General features: G+C 50.4%; 3 protein-coding genes across 3 annotated transcripts in view; 1 reads left to right on the forward strand and 2 right to left on the reverse strand.

Moving 5' to 3' along the window:
• Nucleotides 1-907: 907 nt before the first annotated feature.
• Nucleotides 908-1,873, forward strand: LOC309603354 (olfactory receptor 14A16-like; the record flags this gene model as incomplete). The annotated part of the gene is made up of 1 exon (XM_082338223.1): nt 908-1,873. The coding sequence occupies one exon, from the start codon at nt 908-910 to the stop codon at nt 1,871-1,873; it is 966 nt and encodes a 321-aa protein (XP_082194349.1).
• A 7,959-nt stretch (nt 1,874-9,832) lies between these two features.
• Nucleotides 9,833-10,792, reverse strand: LOC309603355 (olfactory receptor 14C36-like; the record flags this gene model as incomplete). Its single annotated transcript, XM_082338224.1, has 1 exon — nt 9,833-10,792. One exon carries the CDS (start codon nt 10,790-10,792, stop codon nt 9,833-9,835), a length of 960 nt encoding a protein of 319 aa, XP_082194350.1.
• A 6,057-nt stretch (nt 10,793-16,849) lies between these two features.
• LOC309603356 (scavenger receptor cysteine-rich domain-containing protein SCART1-like) overlaps nt 16,850-20,007 on the reverse strand; it is a gene marked incomplete at both ends in the record, with an annotated part of 39,608 nt that continues 36,450 nt past the window's right edge. Inside the window, one exon of the mRNA XM_082338225.1 lies at nt 16,850-16,938. Coding sequence (XP_082194351.1) covers nt 16,850-16,938 — 89 coding nt within the window. The remainder of the gene's footprint in view (nt 16,939-20,007) is intronic.

The following is a 20,007-nucleotide window of genomic DNA, read 5'->3' on the forward strand; positions in this document are numbered from 1 at the left end:
TAACCAGATGCCATCATTAGCACAGCTGGCTATCTCCTTGGGGTGCCCTTCCAAGCTGTGAACTGCCTTCCAGGATGCAAACGTGCCCTACAGCACTTTAAGTTATCTGAAGGCCCCATGGAGAACTGCAGAGATGCTACAACAGAGAAAATGCTGATGAGTTTCTGAAATGATCCATGTGTGCCCTAGGCTAAAAGTGGGGTGCTGAGACCTTGAGAAAGGGTGAGACATTTAGTGGTCTGCACTGGATCCCTCAGCTCTCAGCAGTGTCTGGTGGGTTTTCAGGGTAAAGTGGGAGTGTGATCACCCTGCAGCTCAGAAAGATGCAAGCCCAGGGCAGCTGGGAACAAGATGGATGAAAAGACTGGCTCTCCTCACTCTACACTAAGCCACAGGCACTCCTCTTGCCTCGCAGGACTCCCTCTATTCTCCCTGAGTGCAGCACAAATGCTGAGGCTTTCTGACATCCAAACACACTCCCCAGGGCAGATGGAGGAAAGCTGTAAAACTAACCTCTCCAACTGCCTTCTGCCATCCCCGTTCCTTAGCACTGGGAGCTGCAGATGCTGACAGGCCCTTCTGTGCTGGGAGCAGTTTCATCTGACAAAGTCAAACACCAGCACTGGACCCTGCACCCACCGTTCTCATGAACTGTTTCCTGCAGAGCAGGGCTGACTCCTCGGCAGCCAGCGGGCAGAGGCCCTGCTCCTCATGGCACACTCAGCCAGCACCAACCTGAGCTCCAGGCACGGAGCTGAAGGAAGGTCTCCTTGAAAAGGAAAAGGGTGGGTGCGTGTGTCAGGGAGAGGGTCCAGGGGAAATGGACTTGATTTTGCTCAGAGAAGTTCATCCTAATTTGTTGCTGCCTTTTCCCCCTTGGACAATGCCCCATGCCCAGAGGAAGGACATGTCCAACAGCAGCTCCATCACCGAGTTCCTCCTCCTGGCGTTCACGGACACACGGGAGCTGCAGCTCTTGCACTTCTGGCTCTTCCTGGGCATCTACCTGGCTGCCCTCCTGGGCAACAGCCTCATCATCACCGCTGTAGCCTGTGACCACCGCCTCCACACCCCCATGTACTTCTTCCTCCTCAAACTTCCATTTCTCGACCTGGGATCCAACTCCACCACTGTCCCCAAAGCCATGGCCAATTCCCTCTGGGACACCAGGGACATCTCCTTTTTGGGATGTGCTGTCCAGATCTTTGTGTTTGCATTTTTTATTTCAGCAGAATTGTGTCTCCTCACCATCATGGCCTATGACCGCTACGTTGCCATCTGCAAACCCCTGCACTATGGGACCCTCCTGGGCAGCAGAGCTTGTGTCCACATGGCAGCAGCTGCCTGGGGCGGTTGCTTCTTCAATGCTGTGCTGCACACTGCCAATACATTTTCACTCCCCCTCTGCCAAGGCAATGCTGTGGACCAGTTCTTCTGTGAAATCCCCCACATCCTCAAGCTCTCCTGCTCACACTCCTACCTCAGGGAAGCTGGGCTTTTTGCGGTTAGTGTCTTAGTAATATTCAGCTGTTTTGTTTTCATCGTGCTGTCCTATGTGCAGATCTTCAGGGCTGTGCTGAGGATCCCCTCTGAGCAGGGACGCCACAAAGCCTTTTCCACGTGCCTCCCTCACCTGGCCGTGGTCTCCCTGTTTATCAGCACTGGAATGTTTACCTACCTGAAGCCTCCCTCCATCTCCTCCCCATCCCTGGATGTGGTGGTGGCTGTTCTGTACTCATTGGTGCCTCCAGCTGTGAACCCCCTCATCTACAGCATGAGGAACCAGGAGCTCAAAGATGCAGTGTGGAAAATGATGACTGGATGTTTTTCTGAAGCAACACACTGTCCATTTTCTTATGCATATCACTTATAATGTATCTCATTACAGGGTCAGCCTGTCTTCTGGAGGTTTGGTGGCTGTGGCGGTTGTCTTTTTGCTCAGATTTGCTTGTGATAATGTTGTGCACAAAGATTTGTCATTATTCATACCATTTCTAATTCACTATCTACCTTTCTAGCGTTACCCAGAGCCTTGAAAGGAGAGACATGTTCTCTGTGCATTTAAAAAAATAAAGGACCCTGCAGCGACTTTCTTGTCTGAGACTTTTGTTTTTCTGAGACTTTCTCTGGAGCTCCATGGCACTGCCTGTGTGCAGAGGTGGAGGGGGAAAGAGTCTCAGCACAGCAGCACGGCCAGGCAGCACCAGCACTTAGTCTTTCCAGAGCTGCTCTCTTTTAAATTCCGCACTCTCTTTCTGAGCCCCTCTCTTGGTGTAAGGAAGGATTGCTCTGGCAGCTTGGTCAGAGTCCTTTTGTGTGGCAGTCCTGTGACTGCAGGCAGGGACAGGCAATGGGCACTTCTGTGACAGAGCTGACCTCCAGAGCAGAGTTTCCATCATACAAGGGGATCTCCTGATGGCAGTGCCTGAAATCTTAGGTCTTCTACTTTTTCTCTCAAGAACAAGCCCAAGAAAGTGCCCTCAAGAGGAAAACACAGCCAAACTTTTTGAGTATTCAGTGTGGGAGCACGTGGCAGTGTCCTTGCACAGCCAGACCTCCTGGGGGAGAGAGGAAGGACCAGCAGAGCAGGCTCTGGGCTGAGCCCGTGGTCGCTGGACACCCCAGGGAAGCTGCCCCAAGGCAACTGTCACAGAGCAGCCCATGACAATCACCGTTTCTAGCACTGGACTGTCACCCCACCTCGTACAGGTTGGTTATCCCTCCACAGTGGCACACCAAATGACTAGGTCAGAAGTCCATGTTTGTGTTGTACAGAGGTGGGATCACGAAGGAGATTTTCCTGGAAGACATGTCAAAGCATATTGAAGAGAGGGAGGTGATTAGAGAAAGCCAACATGGCTTCACAAAGGGCAACTTGTGCCTGACTACTCTACTTCTACCATGGAGTAACTGCATTAACAGAGAACAGAAGAGCTACAGACGTCACCTGTCTAGCCTTCTGTAAGTCCTCTGATATGATCCCCCACAACGTTCTTGCTGCTGCTAAGTTGGAGAGATACAGATGTGACAAATGAATTCTTAGATGGATAAGGAACTGGCTGGATGGGTGCATCCACAGAGTTATAGGCAATGGCTCCATGTCTGAGTACTAGTACCGAGTGGTGTCCCTCAAGGGTGCATACTGGGACCAGTACTCTTTAATATCTTCATCAGTGACATAGTCAGTGGGATTGAGTGTACCCTCAGCAAGTTTGCAGATGACACCAAGCAGAGTGGGGCGGTTGATTCACTTGAGGGGAGGAACGACATCCCGAGGGACCTTGACAGGCTGAGTTGTGGGTCCATGCAAACCTCATGAAGTTCAACAAGGCCAAGTGCAAGGTCCTGCACCTGGGTCGGGGCAATCCCCACTGTCAGTAGTGGAGATGAATGGATTGAGAGCAGCCCTGCAGAGAAATGCTTGGGGATATTGGTGGGTAAAAACTTGGACATGGGCCGGCAATGTGTGCTTGCAGCCCAGAAAGCCAACCATATCCTGGGCTGCCAAAAAAATCATATCCAGCAGGTGGAGGGAGGTGGTTCTCCCCTCTAACAAGTAATGAGAAAGGGGAGACAATCACTTCAACTCACTCTTTTCTTTTTAAAAAGAAATAATAATAATAATAATAATAATAATAATAATAATAATAATAATAATAATAACAATAACAATAATAATAACAAAGAAAAGTATGGAAAAGAGGAAAAAATCAAGGAAAGCGAGAGGAAAATAAAACCCAAGAAAAACAAGGGATTCAAATGAAAACAGTTGGTCAAATACAACTGTCTGATGTGTAGCCAGTCCTCAGTCAGAGGCCCCCTGCCAACCTCCCCTCCCCGCCCTGTTTTATTGCTGAGCATGACTTCATACCGTCTGGAAGATCCCTTTGGTCAGTTGGGGTCAGCTATCCCAGCCTAGTCCCCTCCCAACTTCTTGTGCACCTCCACCCTACTCACTGGTGGGGTGGAGTGAGAAGCAGAAAAGGCCTTGACGCTGTGTAATCATTGCTCAGCAGTAACTAAAACATCTGTTTGTTTTCAACACTATTTTCATCACAAATCCAAAACATAGGCCCGTACAACCTACTCTGAAGACGTTAAACTCTATCCCAGCCAAAACCAGTACATCTGGTCTTTGTCCTTCTCCTATCTCATGAAGTTCCTGACAGGACAGTCCTTCTGCCTGTCAGGTTTGCCCTGAATGGCACCCCTATGAAAAGGGGCTTTAGAGTGTAACTATATAAGTTTAACTATTGTACAAAATGATTGAAGTAAGGAGTCTTGCAATCTCTCAGCGAAAGACAGTTCCTGATAAGAACAGCAACTTGTCTTGAAAACCAGCTGAAACCGACCCTGCAGTTTGGACAAGAGTCAAGGAGCAACTGAGTCTGCGCAAGAGCAAGGGGTTACCAGCGGTGACGAAGAAGAGTCATCAGTCTTCATCCCCACGACCCCTCGTGACCACCACCAGGGTGCACTGCGCAAGCGCAGTTGGGAGGGGTTTATGGAAACGACCTCTTGGGGCTAATTTTAATACAAAGCGGGGGCAGGTAATGCATATGTATAGGCGTATTGGGAAACCTTGTGTATATGTAATACTTTGTCGTATAAATCCAGGACAAGCCACAATGTGAGTGCGCATGACTTTGGCGGGATGACCCCCAGTGCTGCCCAGCGCTGAATAAACATACCTACTTTACAGCCTTACGGGTTGTGGAGTCTGTTTCCGCACGTCACCTAGGGCACAGGAATGGTCCTCCCAATTTTGTGCCATCCACAAACATGGTGACAGTTGCCTCCTCCAGGTCATGGAGACAGGTGTTAAACTGCACAGGGCTCAGGAGAGTCCCCTGTGCTGCCCTACAATGCCCCAGTATGTCCCACTGGCCTCCAGGTAGGGTATGACCCCCTCTCCACTGCTCTCTCAGCCTCATCCTCCAACTGGGGTTTCACCCATCTGTTTGTCGACCCATCCAGACTGTAATGGCCCAATGTGGGTACCAGGATATCGAGGGAGACCATGCCAAAAGTCTTGCTGGAGTGGAGGTAAAGGACATCCACTGTTGTCCCCTCGTGCATAAAAGCAGTTCCTTCATCAGGAAGGCCATCAGGTTGGTGGGGCGTGATTTACCCTTGGCTAATCCATGCTGACTGCATTTGGACACCTTCTGCTCTTTGAGGTGCCCAGCAATGTCCCCCAAGAGCACTCATGGGAAGGCTCACTCCTCCCCCAAGTGAGCTTGTACAGCCTGGGGTTCCCGGGGGTTGCACTTTTGGCCTCTCTCAAAGATGTCTGCAACATTGGCTTGTCCTCACTCCCAAGAGACCTCTACCAATCCCATGACCTTTCAAAAGGGATATTCCAATAAAATATCGATCTTCCAGTGTCACTTCATTACCACTATTCTGCCTGTTATAGAGTGTATTGAATTTATATTCAAATTAAGTTTAAATTTAAATTATTAAAATAAATTAAAATTATTTATGTTAATTTAATTTTTATCTTTCATATGTTTTCACCTTTCTTGATAGAAGAACCATTTCTAACATCATCTTTTCACAGGAACACTGCCTAGACAAAAGCCCTTTCCCTTATTCTCCAGTGTTCTGCTCCCCTTACTCTTGGTTCATTCAGATTCCTCTCTCCCATCCAGTTGCTGCTTTGACATCAGGGAGTTAAAAGTTTGCCTCTCTTTCAGCAGTCTAATTGTCTCCTTAGCCAACTCTTTAATTATGTTTATATCTCTCTTCTTTGGATCTCCCTACCTGAAATAGTTCTCCTAAGATTATCCCCTGTAGAAAGGCAACCTCATCAGAGGCAGCTTGGACTTAGCAGATGCTTGCCGAGTCGGTTTTCTTTATGGAACTTGACTGTGCTTGACTTTTCCTTTGCTTGCAAATAGGAAAAACCCTCCTGTGCCTGTGTGCAGCCAGGTCTCTAAGGAGAGCAGGGGAGAGATGGTGCAAAGGAGCTGTACCATCCAGCTGCAGAGATCAGTGGAGAAGTCTGCTGTAAGGAAAAGTCCCAGGTGGGCAAGGAGAGAAATGGTGGGGTTGGGGAGGTGAGGTGGGAGGTTGTCAGAGCTCAAGGGGCAGCTTCTCCTACCAGTCCAGACCTCCTGAGGAGACACCCTGCATCAATATCTATTGGAGAATGCTGCCATCACCTCTTCTCTAAACTGAAAAATAATAAATTACACCCTTGGAAATAAAACCTTATGTTTATTAGAAGCTCTTTGAAATCTTTCCCCATAACTACGCTAGGAAACAGCTCCAATTATCTGTACAACTCTTGAAGACTTGAAACTTACAGGAAGAGACATGGCTCGTTAGGGCTTGCTTTCTTTCAATGAGCCCCATGGAGTATTTGTGGTGAGTCCTTCAGCTTCAGGCACTGAGGGGAGATTGCACAAACCTCTCCAAGAGTCAGCATCACAAGCAAAACCCAAAGTACCTTGAAGTATTAATGAGTCCCATTACTGGCAAAGCCTCCCCAGGGACTCGTTAAAGCGGATAATTGGAGGCGCTGATTGCAGGTAGGCAAAGGGAATGTGCAGGCAGCTCAGAGGCTGAGGAAACCTTTTTTGTTTGTTCGTTTTAAATGAAGCAGCAAGGCCAAACCCTCACCCCCAGGCAATGGGAGGGCAGATCCTGTCCCTCATGTGTGGGTCAGGACTCTTCCTGGGGGCAGTGGGATGTGAAGGTGAACAATGCCAAGTGTAGGACAACTGTACACCTCCTGGTTACCTAAGAAGAGGCAAGGAGCAAACCAAGTCCAGAGCCTCAAAATCAAGTTTTGCCTAGTCCAGATGTGGCCGCACCGGTGCTGAGCCAAGGGGGATGATAACCCTCTTGTCTGGTGGCCACAGTCCTCCTACTGCAGCCCTGTATGCAGTTGGCCTTGCTCACTCTTTCTGGGTAGTGTTTGCTCTAGGAAATGGCATTTGAGATGATACTTCACAGGGTCTGCGTGCCTTTCTTCGTGGGGACATAACAAACCAGAACCTCCAGGTACAACAGAACACCCAAGTCAGGTGCCTGCTGCTGGCACCTACCAGGTTCTCAGGCAGAAGTGATGTCATAGTCAACATCCGAGCCATGTGTCTGCTGATGGGCAATCACCCAAAGAGACTGGAGACTAAAGTGACCTCATGCTCGCCTTCATGGTCATGTGCCTCCTCATGGTCTATGAGCTTCTCAGGCACAATTTATGTCATAATGACATCCCAACCCATCAGCCTTCTTGTGGCCTATCAACTGACCAGACAAAAGGAACCTCACCATCATCTTCCAAGCCATGAGCCTGCTGCTGGCCTTTCAGCTTCTCCCAGGAAAGCAAGGCTCCATGATGCATTAACGGTTACTTGGGAAGACAAACGCCATCGTTCCGTATGTCCCCCCCTTCCTTCTTCTTCCCCCAGCTTTTATTGCTGAGTGTGACGTCATATGGTATGGGATATCGCATTGGTCAGCTGGGGTCAGCTGTCCCAGCTCTGTCCCCTCCCAACTTCTTGTGCACCCCCAGCCTACTCGCTGGTGGGGTGGGGTGAGAAGCAGAAAAGGCCTTGCCTCTGTGCAAGGACTGCTCAGAAAGAACGAAACCATCCCTGTGTTATCAACACTGTTTTCAGCACAAATCCAAATCAGAGCCCCATAATAGCTACTGTGAAGAAAATTGACTCTACCCCAGCCAAAACCGGCACACCTTGCCCTCCATGGCTGCCCTCCCATCACCCAGCTGTCCCACCAGGGCTCTGCAGTCCCTACGGGCGAGCGTGTTTCTGCATGCCCAGCAGAAATGACATTGCTGGGGAGAGGAGATGTCGGCAAAGTGGAAGTGCGTGGGAGGTTGGCTGGGAGGTTCCTTCTGTCGCAGGAAGAAAGAGATGCCAGGAGAGGCATCGGAGCTGGGAGGCTGATTTTGAGGTCACTTCTTTTGCAGCCTGACTGAATTGCAGCGGGCAGGCAGGTACTGTGACATCATCAAGCATATCACAAACCCCAACGTGACACAGATGGCTGCTCAGGGAGGGCAGAGGTGGGTAAGACCAACGTGGTTGGGCTGTTGCTGGAAGGTCACTTCATGACAGCAACGTGATTGGCCAGGAGCAAGCAGGCATCATGAGGTCATCAAAAGCACCAGATGGGAAGGCTGCAGGCAGATGACTGAGCTGCTGGTCAGGCCCTGCCCTGGCGTGAAGCCACCTGTACCTGAAATGGGAACCTATGGGACACGGCATGAGAAACTGCGGGATGTGAGAGAGACCCGTGTAAGAAGGGACTAGCAGTACAGTCAGCACGATGTGTCCCAGCTGGGTCTCACGAGTGGTTGAAGAGCAGAGACATGAGAAGAGGCCAAACTGCACAGGTCACTGGAGGGGAGCTTTGGGGAGCTTCTGGGTAGTTGAGTCTTGCAAGGCCAGCAGTGCCAGGGGAAGCCATCAGTGGTGCCATTGAAGGCCTGGATGTCCTAGGCCAAGGTATCGCAACTACCAAATGATGGTAGAAATGGAACAAACCTGAGACCGTTGGGGAAAAAGGAATTGGTGACAGTTGTTACCTGGGGAGGGGACTGGGGCACAGAAAGGGAGGGATCCAGGAGGCCTGGGAGGAAGAAGCCTGTGGATGGGGCGAGGACAGGGATGCAAGGGGCCAGCTGCAGTTTAGAAGGGGCTGCTCAGGGCTGATCCATCCAGACCCTGTGCCTGATCTCCAGGGTGTGTCCTGCCTTCTTATTAAACTCTGCTCCTGGCTATTTGCTGTGTGAACATACTCAATTGTGTGTGTGTGCGCGCGCATGTGCACGTGTGTGTGTATGTGTCTGTGTGTCAGAGAGAAAATGCACGTACGTGCTTTGCTGGCCAACTCCAAGTGGGGCTGGCTGGCAGAAGAGGACACCAGGATGTGGAGACACCCAAGGCTGAAGTTGCCAAGTGGGTAATGGCTCCAAGACTGAGTAGAACACCTGGGCAGACCCACAACTCAGGCCCACACTGGAGGGACCGTGGGGGTGTGTGCCCGTGGGTAGGTGCTGCAGAGGACCACCAGACCACTCATGACCTTCACAGCAGAGCAGAGAAGGGACCAGGATGGGGACAGTTGTGTTGTCCATGGTTGTGGGTGTTCTGTTGCTGGTGTGGTGGCTGTAAAGGTGCTGTTCCCTGTTGGAGCTGGTCTGTGGATGGTTGGGTATGTTCACCTTTCTCTACTTGCAGATACCGGCATTTAGCACTTTCCCTTTGGGTGACTCCACCTTGGGTGATCTCTCACTTAGCGGGGCTTCAGTCACTGCTTACCCCAGGCATGTGCTCTCCCCATAGAACCCCAAGGCTCTCCAGATCACCTCTCTGGAGAATTTCCTCTGTACTGTCATACCTGAGAAAGCCCTGGGTATGTACCTCACTGACCAGTCACCATCCCCATGGTCACCACACACCAATGGGTGAGTCCAAATTCCAACCCTTGCTCTTTAACAGCTACTAATGGGACCACGAGCTTGTCTCTTCCAATTCCAAGAAGAAATAGGCCCTTTTGGGGTGAAATTCCTTGGGCCTGTTGCTGACATCAGGAGAAGAGTCCAAACCTCAGTCAGTGCACTGGGGTGATCCCATTTTATTGCAGAAATGCTATGAAAGTGTCAGCTCTGCCTGAGAGAAAGACAAACTTTTCCATCTGCTCCAGGTTAGACAGAGCAGGTTCATTCCTCAAGAGAAGCAAGATGGATACAGACGTTTATTTAGAAGAACAATAACAACTAATAACAATACGGATAATGATAAAAAATGATAAAACAGGAAACAAAGGACAGGCCTGCAATGGGGCACCGTGGGAGTCATTCCTGACGAGTGATGGAAAATTGACCACTATTGAGAACCATCCTGAAAATAACTTTCCTGATGGACTCCTTCAGCTCCTGGTTCCTCATGCTGTAGATGAGGGGGTTCACTGCTGGAGGCACCACTGAGTACAGCACTGCAACAACCAGATCCAGAGATGGGGAGGAGATGGAGGGAGGCTTCAAGTAGGCAAACATGGCAGTGCTGGCAAACAGGGAGACCACGGCCAGGTGAGGGAGGCATGTGGAAAAGGCTTTGTGGCGTCCCTGCTCAGAGGGGATCCTCAGCACAGCCCTGAAGATCTGCACATAGGACACCACAATGAAAACAAAGCACCACCAAAATACAAAGGCAGTAAACATGACGAGCCCAAATTCCCTGAGGTAAGAGTCTGAGCAGGCAAGCTTGAGGATGTGGGGCACTTCACAGAAGAACTGGTCCACAGCATTGCCTTGGCAGAGGGGTAGTGAAAATGTATTGGCAGTGTGCAGCACAGCATTGAGAAACCCAGTGCCCGAGGCAGCTGCTGCCATGCGGACACAAGCTCTGCTGCCCAGGAGGGTCCTGTAATGCAGGGGTTTGCAGACAGCAACATAGCGGTCATAGGACATGATGGTGAGAAGAAAAAATTCTGCTGACATCAAAAACAAAAAGAAAAAAACCTGGGCAGCACATCCTGAGTAGGAAATGGCCCTGGTGTCCGACAGGGAATTGGCCATGGCTTTGGAGACAGTGGTGGAGATGGAGCCAAGGTCAAGAACAGAGAGATTAAGGAGGAAGAAGTACATGGGGGTGTGGAGGCAGTGGTCGCAGGCTACGGCGGTGATGATGAGGCCGTTGCCCAAGAGGGCAGCCAGGTAGATGCCCAGGAAGAGCCAGAAGTGCAAGAGCTGCAGCTCCTGCGTGTCTGCAAATGCCAGGAGAAGGAAGTGGGTGATGGAGCTGCCGTTGGACATTTGCTCCCTCTGGACATGAGGACCTATCCAAGGAGGAAAAGTCACTGACAGTTTAGAGGAGACTTCTCTGAGGAAAAAAACATGGCATTATTCATAGAAAACTCCCTCCCTGAGCTGAATAGATACCCCTGAAAAGATACCCCTGGGCAGGACCCCCAGAGTTGGTTTCAGAACAAAAACTGACCCACATCCCCACCCCAACCCCAGAGAGCAAGAGTACCACGGACAGGTGGAGAAACAGGCAAGAACACTGCAATGCTTCAGAAAAAATGAAGCGAGGACAGAAAGGCATACGGGCATGCTATGAAGCCTCCTTACCTAGCTGTGCTCACTGCTGCTCAGCTGATGACACTGTAGGGCAAGTGCTTTTAGCGTCTTCTTTGTGTACCACATTCCAAGAAGCCTTCAGCTGGAGGCCCAGCTGCTGAGGTGGTGACTCATGACCTGGACCCCATGGCTTTGGGGGCAGAGGCTCTGCTGGGTAGGAGAGGAGTCTGGGGATTGCATTGGGAAATGTGTCTGGTCTGCAGGGGCTGGCAGGGAGATGCCTGAATCCCCACTCCCACAGCATTTCTGGCAGCAGCTCCCTCTCGCTCCCTGCCCATGTCTCTGAGGCCTAGAGCTGTCCCTTCTGGAGCAGTTTCTCTGTCCCCACGTCTCCTCCCTCTCCATGCTCACAGAGTCCATCCAACCTGCTATGTGCTCAGCTCTGCCCTGCAGGCACCTCCTGGCAGCAGGGCACTGCCCAGGGGCATCTCTGTGTGTGCAGGGGCTAAGGAGCAGCTCAGACAAGTCCTAGCGAGAACTGGGGTCTCGTTGCCTTTTCCAGAGCAGAGAAATAAATTCCCATCTCCCACTGCCCACCCAGCCAAGCAAGAGTGGAAAAACTGAGAGCACAGAATCCTTCCCTATCAGGTAAATGCTGCTCCAATGTCCTTCAGAAGGACCCTCCGCAAATGTCCTCGGAGTGATCTGGAGCTGTGAGCAGCCCTCATCCAAACAGGTCCCTCTCAACAGCAGAAGCACCCTGCCCTGCCCTGCCACGGCTCACTCCTTCTACCCACAGCTTCTCCCCATAGCGCTGTTGGGAGCTCCCCGGGCAGGCTGAGTGCTGACTCTGGCATGCGGCAGAGTCCCTGCCCCAGCACACAGCCCCTGGGGTGCAGGGACCCTGCTCGGAAGGACAGCCCTGGGCACCCCTGGCTGCACACCCACCTTCACACCCCTGCAGCCATCCCTGGGAGAAGGCAGCCATCACAGCCAGTCCTCTGAGGGTGCAGTGGGGAATCCTTGTTCTGGAGCATGTCCTTCTGCTCTACACTAGAGAAAGTCTGAGGGTCCTCCTGACACATTCCATAAGCTGTGGTGTGTGCCAGCTTTAGGAGGTCTTTCCAGAAACCACAGCTGCGCTGCCTTACACCCAGAGACTTACTGTATTCAGGGCTGTGAAGATTTCTCCTGTAGTGAGCTCTCAGCTCTCCTTCCCCTCCAGATTGCCGTCTCTCTCTTCACCACTCCTCTCCCCTCGCTGCCTGCAGTCAGTGCTCTCAGCCCTGCTGCGCTTTGCAGAGGAGCTGCTCCTGGGCAGAGCTGTCTCTCTGCAGTGCTGCCCACTTGCCAGCAGCTCCCTTTGTCCCACGAGCCCAGCCCAGCTCAGCAGCAGAGGCCCAGCCCAAGGCAGCACTTTCTCTGCCCCTCTGGGCTCCCTCCAGGTGTCCCTGGGGCTCCAAGGGCTGACAGCTCCTGCAAGGCAGCTTGGTCCTTCCAGGGGAATGTGTTTTGAAATCAACTCAGGTAATCATGGACAATCCCTCATAAAACTGTGGAGAGAGACAAATTCCAGCAGTATGGTTTGTCCTACCAGAGCATGGCTGACTGCAAGAGGTGTAAATGTTCCCCCCTGGACACCCCCATTCCTGTACCATAGCAAAAAGACACACAGACAGGGAAAGGGAGGGGTTCGCTTCCCCTGTGCCAGGCAGGGATTCAGCCAAGGCAACACAGGCATCTCATCCCAAGCTGGAAACCCTTGGCCTGAAGTGGCATCCAGCTCCCCCATACACCCCACCAAAGGGAATCCTCTGGTTCAGTTCAGGAGGGCATAAAAGAGTGGCCTGCATGTGAGCTCCTGCTCTGAGCCCCTTGGCTTCATTCAGTGGGGACTCGGGCGCTCACACTCAGACACTTGGTGAATGACTGAGGTGCCGGGGTGGTCCAAGATGTGGGCAAGTGTTTGCAAGCTCTGATGGAAAATCTCTGAGAGCACCCACATTCTTCTGAGCATCAGCTGAGGGCCCGAGGGGGAACGGGGATATCCTTTGCCACCCACGGTGACACCAGCCACCTACGTGCCTTTGTCAAGTATCTCCCTGGAGCATGCAGAGCTATTGAGGTAACCAAATGGAGGACTGCCCCAGACAGAGACCCAGGTCTCTCTCTATCCACTGTACTCACCAGAGCTCCAGTCACTGCAAAGCTAAGTCGCATCCACATCCCTGCACTGAATACATCAGGGCTCTCATTTTAATGGCATAAAGAAAGGCTCGAGTGCCCTGCCAGGTGTCTGGGGTGCCAAACAGAACTGCACTCAGCAGGCAAACACAGCACAGGACCTCCAGAAAAGCTGTGCCCTCTGCTGTGGGGCAGACAGCCCAGGGCCTGGTGCCTGTGTGCCACCTGAACACCAATACCACAGCACAGATGCAAGGTCTGTCCCATCTACACCCAGGGGCACTGCAGGACTGGGAGGCAGATCACACCAGGATGCCCTCCCCTCTCCCTGTGCTCTCAGCCCTTGGCCATTCTCTCTCTCAGTCTCTGAGATTCACCTGCCTGATGCTATGAAGAGGGAAGGTGACAACAATGTTCACAGAGTGGCTGGATCAAAGTCTGTTACCCCCAGAGACTTTCTCCGAAGCCCCCTGTCCTCCCTGCAGTTTGTCTTGCAAGCCCCACAGCTCTGCAGAGTTCATGCAGAAACACCAAAGCCCTCCCTGGGCCAGGTGTCATTGCCCAGCCCTGCTCCTCTGCCCTTGGAGACATCAGGGTTTGCTCTCTTTGTGGGCACCTCATCTCCTCCTTACCTTGCCATCTGCCAAACACTCCAGCATGTCTGTGCCCTGAAGCAAAGCCTTTCCATACGTTGGGTCTTGGGCCCTTGCTCCCATGTTTTCCTGGAACAAGTCGGTGCCACAGCCCAAACGTGCGCAGGCAGGAGGAGCAGGGCAACAGATAGGAGAAACTGGACCCTCACAGCCCTGTGAATTTTGTGGATTAAATTAGATGTGGTGGGACAGCTTGCTCACCTGGGGTGCTGCAATGGAGGGAGACAGGCTCTGCCAGAAAGAGTAGCAGGGCAGATGAGGAGGGGAGGATGCCTCCTTTGTGAAGGAGCAGGTCAGATGTCAGGAGCTCCCGTATGGGACGGACAATGGGTAGGATTAGCTTTGTCACCGGGGATTAGAAGAGCCAGCAAGTGTGTGTGGTGGGCTGAGTTTGGCTGTCCGCCAGGTGCCCACCAAGCCGCTCTATCACTCCCCTTCCTCACCAGGACAAGGCAGAAAATATGACAAAACGCTCATGAGTCGAGATAAGGACAAGGAGATCACTCCCTAGTTACTGTCATGGGCAAAACAGACTCAACCTGGAGAACTGAAATGAATTGATTGCCAATTAAACAGAACAGAATAATGACAACAAAGAACAAATCTCAAAACCCCTTACCCCCACCCCTCCCTTCTTCCCAGGCTCAGCCTCACTCCTGACTTCTTTCCCTCCTTCCCCCAAGCAGCACAGGGGGATGGTGAATGCGGGCTGCAATCAGTTGATAATGCTTTGTCTCTGCTGCTCCTTCCTCCTCACGCTCTTCCCCTGCTCCAGCGTGGGGTCCCTCCCGCAGGATCCAGTCAAGTTCACTGATCTGGGTGTCTGCAGGGCCGTTTCTCTCACATTTTCTCCCTCCTCTCTCCCACCTGCTGTTGCGTAATGTTTTTTACCCCTTCTTAAATACGTTATCACAGAGGCGCTACCAACATCAGTGAGGGGCTCAGATTTGGCAAGCGGTGCGTCCATCTTGGAGTCAGCTGAACCTGGCTCTGTCTGACATGGGGCCCACTCCTGGGGTCTTCTCACAGAAGCAGCACCTCCACCCCCACTCCAACTTCCAAAACTTTGCCATGTAAACCCAACACAGGGTGACATTTTTTTGGACATTACAAACTACTTGATCAGGGAGAAGAAATGGAAAAGATCTTCTGTCAACAACCCAAGGAAGTCTCAGATCAATGAGCAGGTTCCCATGGGGAACTGAAAGTGCCCTGGCATTCATTGGCCAGGCAAAGCGGCAGGGTGCCAACGATCTGGGGGATCTTGGGACAAGTTCTTCACACAGCTGCTGGGGCGTCAACAAGGGTGATGCTCACCTGGACTTGGTACTGGCAAAGAAGGAAGAGCTGGTCAGGGATGTGATAATCAGTGTCCGCCTTGGCTGTCGTGACCAGGAAATAGTGGGGGCCCAGGCACCAGACGGGAGTGAGGAAGGCCAGCAGCAGAGCAGAGGCTGGTGGACTCCAGAGGAGAAGACTTTGACATACTCGGGGGGGCTGATACAGGTGGTGCCATGGGAAGCAGCTCTGAAGGGTGAAGGAGCTGAGGAAATCGGATAGGCCTTACAGGACAGCCTCCTCCAAGGACATTTGCATACCCATGAAAGGAACCATTCATCTTGTGAGGCTGCTTGTCTGAATTGACAGAGCTCCAGGGCAAAAAGGCAGCACCCAGGAGCTAGAAGCAGGGCAAGCTACAAAGAAGGAGTTTAGAAACCTTGTCCATGGATGTAGGGATGATGCCAAAGCTCCCCTGGACCTGCAGGGCTGGGTAAGGGCAGCGAGATGAGCTGATCCAGCTTCCTTTATAGTAAAAGAATAGACAGGGCTAACGTGGGCCTGCTGCTGAACTTTGTAAGAGTAGGAGCAGACAGAACTGAGGTGCTTAATGTCTTCTCTTGCCACCAGCAAGGTCTCCCAGGGCTTTGTTCCTGAAGGCAGGAGTCTGGAGAACAACCCGAGTGGATGGGGCTCAAGGCAGTGGTTACTTGAGCAAACTCAGACACTATTACAGAAACGGAGATGGGTCATTTGACCAGGGGGCTCCCTGCACACAAGTATCGCTATGCCATGGCACCTGAGAGTCCCACAAACACCCACCTTTTGGTCCCGAGGAGTGTGATTCCTCTTGAGATGACCTCACCTATCTCCTCACTCAAGTGTTGTTTCAGGCACCCACTTTTCCAACATATTCAGACCTCATCAGGAGATGCTCCAGATCAATATGAATTGGAGATTGCTGATACCGCCTGCTGTGTAAGCAGGGGGGGGAAAAAAAAGAAAAAAATGGAAACAGAAGAAATACGGCTTTATTGCTATTTATTACTGAAATGTTCTCTGTTTGGCTACACTCCTGAAATCTCTCTGATCACCCACACCAGACTGGAAGCCTTTAGGAGAATGATGCCCAGAGCCTTGGCCTGTAAGGACATTTTGCGTGTTAATGAGCCCTCTGGTGCCAAGTTCCTGAACTGCAGATACTGCAAGACACAGCAAACCTCTAATGAAGTGAAACGCAGAAGCAAAGCCCAAGTTTTTGAGGGTGTTTGGGAGCCCACGAAGGACCATCACTGAGCAGCTGTGAAGGAACCAACCAGTCGAGGTGCCTGTCCCTGGAGGCTGGTGAAGCACAAACTTGGAGACACTGGTTGCAGGTGGTAAAGGCAAGGTGGAGGTGGCTCTGATGCCATGTAAGCCCTTGGGGTTTGTTTACCAGCAGAATGGCTGAGCCCTGATCCCCGGGGCCTGGGAACGAAGATTTATTCTCTCAAATGGTTCTCGAGGCTCTGCCTGTGGTCAGCGTGAGTGCACTTGTGTTTCGGGGGGTGGCTTTGGTGCCAAGTGCTGTTGCTTTAACCACAAGGCTGTGGCTTTCTGAGGATGTGACAATGTCTGTGAGGTCCCCACAACCCCTTCAGCTTCTTTCACAGATCTGATAATGGTCCTCAATCACCTAAGATGTCCCAGTCCCAAACTTGCTTGAATCCTCAATTTGGATCCATCCACCAGCACTAAAATTCGCATGCTCCTTCTTCTGCTGACCTAAAATAAATAAATAAAAAAACCAAACAAAACATTCTATTCCACATTAGCATGCCCAGCCCAAGCTCTTCAGGTCTTCTTCCTGCCTTTACCACACTGCTACGCATACACCACTCTCTCCTTGTGCTCCCATGTGTTTCACAAACCCTTCACTCTTCTCCTGCAGGAATGGGCCATCACTCTGGGAGGTTTGTGCATCATTTTAGATGCATTTTAACATGATTATCCCCAGAAGGCCCACCAGCTTCATATCTCAGGAAACGGGATGCCAGAGGCCAAGGGAAGGATGGTTTGGGCACTGTTGTGGGATCTGGGAAACTGAAGCGTGCTCCCACCTCCCCAGCACCCTGCCCTCCTCAGTGAGGGGTATGAGAAACTGCCAGCGAGGTCTGAACTCATGGTCGTGACGAGTATCTTATGTGTAACTGCAGGCAGTGTTGTCCTGCCAGCTCAGGATTCAAGCTTCCAGCCCGGGAGGTATTTAAAAGCCATGGGGATGTGGTGCTTCAGGATATGGTTTAGTGGTGGACTTGGCAGTGTTAGATTTATGGTTGGACTTGATGCTCTTAAGGGTCTTTTCCAACCTAAATGATTCTATGATTCTATGACTTGAGTCAAAACCATTTGAATTCACACTACCTCCAGCTTCCCTCTGAGGCTGGCTGTTGTGTGGCACAACTGTCCTGGCTCCCCAGGCAGGATGGGCAATGGTGTGATGCTGACGTGGAAGTCACGGACACAGCACACGATCAATACGATCAAGCAAAATGTCGGTTTATTACATACACAGCTTAGTTAAAATAGTCTCTTGCCTTCCTGATCATTCATAAACTTATCGCTAATTGGTTAACTATGTTTGGCAATATGCTGTTCATGCGCTACTAGCGATATTCTGATTCGTTCATAACAATAGTTCACACGCACCGCCCACTTCTCCCATATCTTGTTTTCAACATTGCAAGCCAATAGTTTCTTCCTCTTAATCTGCTTGTTTCATGTCTTCCAAACCGCAGTCGACCTTCGCAGCATCCTTGAATTCCTCTTGCGTTAAATGCAGATTAAGTCCACATAGTCTGAGTCTGGGTTGCTCACTACATGTCCTTGGCTTTTCAGATATCCCACAAATCCCCCTTTTTGTTTTTGAGCAATCCAGACTCCATTCATCATACGCTCCACGGCTTTCATGAAATATTTAAAAACACATCTTAATATAAGTATAGTTAATAATAATCCCAATAATAATATAAACCCATGAATAATTATATCTTTTCCCCAACCTGAAATGCCTAACCCAGCTAACGATGAATTAAAACCTAAAGAGCTAGTCTTTCTACAATTGTTTTATCTGCTGTCCAGAAATCTAAATCTGACTTACAATCCTTTGAATATTTTTCAATACTTCTTCAAGATCTGTGGGTTTGGTTTTTAATATTCAAAATCATTGACGTCGTTAGCTATATCTCTGCATGCATGCCTGATGGTGGAGGAGTTACAAACATACTCCCACTCTTTACCGCCAATCGGAGTCCCCACTAAACATGTCATAAATGGGTTGCCTGCATTTGCTGCCGCTAAACAGATTGAATCTTGCCCTGTTTTATTAGCTAGAGTGACCCAAACATTTGTACGTGGTTGTACTGAAATCCATGAGTGACCACTACCAATGATGGAGAGGAATGACGTGAGAAAACATATCATGGTAACTCCTGTTGTGGTCCCGACTCTTCTCTCCATGGTTTCACCCAGCGGCTAGGCACCCACCTCGGACCTTCGTCTGTCAAAACACAAACATATCCTCGACCTGTCATCTTAATTTCTGCAGGACCCTTCCATTCTCCAGTTTTTAAGTCACGATATCGTACTTTTACCGATACTGAATCGATCTTCTGTATTCCTGATTGAAATGACATATGGTGTATAACAATTGGAGGAGATTCACGGTCCCCTGTTAACCGTAAATAATTTAAAACGTAAATCGCTTTCGCAAGACGTTCAGCAGGGGCTATTTCTCCCCCCTTTTGTTTTTGCAACAGCGATTTTAACGTAGCATGTGCGCGTTCTACGATCGCCTGTCCTGTAGGAGAGTGTGGTGTGCCTGTGATTCTGCGAATGCCCCACAAGTGGCAGAAATGTTTGAATGTTTTAGAGATATATGCAGGACCATTATCTGTTTTTATCTCTTGAGGAATCCCCAAAGCAGCGATGGCTGCACACATATGTTTTACAACATGTTTGGCCGTTTCCCCTGTTTGAGCAGTGGCCCAGATTGCATGCGAATAAGTATCAATGCTAACGTGTACATATTTTTGCCGTCCAAACTCTGTGATGTGGGTGACATCCATTTGCCGTAATTGTAGGGCTCCCAGACCTCGAGGGTTGACCCCAAGACCTAAACCGAATCCTGATTTTTGGCAGGCAGGACAGGATTGGACGATGCCTCGGGCATCTGATAGTTTTAAATCAAATTGTTTCGCCAATACTTTTGCAGATTGATGTAAAAATTCATGAGATAAATGGGCCTGCTCAAACAGGTTAATATTTTGATTTTTCCAGATGGTAGCAACCAACTTGTCGGCTATGTTGTTTCCAATCGACAAGCCTTGGTCAAATTGATGGCTACGAATATGTGTCACAAAATAGTGTTTAGTGCGTTGATTCAATAAAAGTAAAAGTTGCATTAATAACATATATAAGGTGTTATTCTTCAGTGATTTGATCATAGCGCATTCCAGGCGCTGTACCGTTCCTACTACGTAGAGCGAATCTGAAATTACATTTAGAGGTTTGTCGGGCCAGCGTTGAAAGGCCCGTAACACCGCTCTCAGCTCGAGGGTTTGTAAAGAGTCGGCGGTATGACCTGTAAGAAGTTGATGATTCCATTGATTATTGTCATACCAAGCAATAGCAGCTCGTTTCGATTTTCTACCAGCATCAGTAAATACTGTAAGCCCTTCAACTGGTACTTCTGATCTATAAGGGATGTCTTCAAAGTCCTGATTTTGTAAAAGCGGCAAAATTTTCGTGGAAGGATAGTTATTGGTTACAGTACCCGGATATTCGGCTAAAGCG

The sequence above is a fragment of the Platalea leucorodia genome, assembly GCF_965183815.1.
Source record: "Platalea leucorodia genome assembly, contig: HAP1_HAP1_SCAFFOLD_59, whole genome shotgun sequence".
In the NCBI taxonomy this organism is placed as follows: domain Eukaryota; kingdom Metazoa; phylum Chordata; class Aves; order Pelecaniformes; family Threskiornithidae; genus Platalea; species Platalea leucorodia.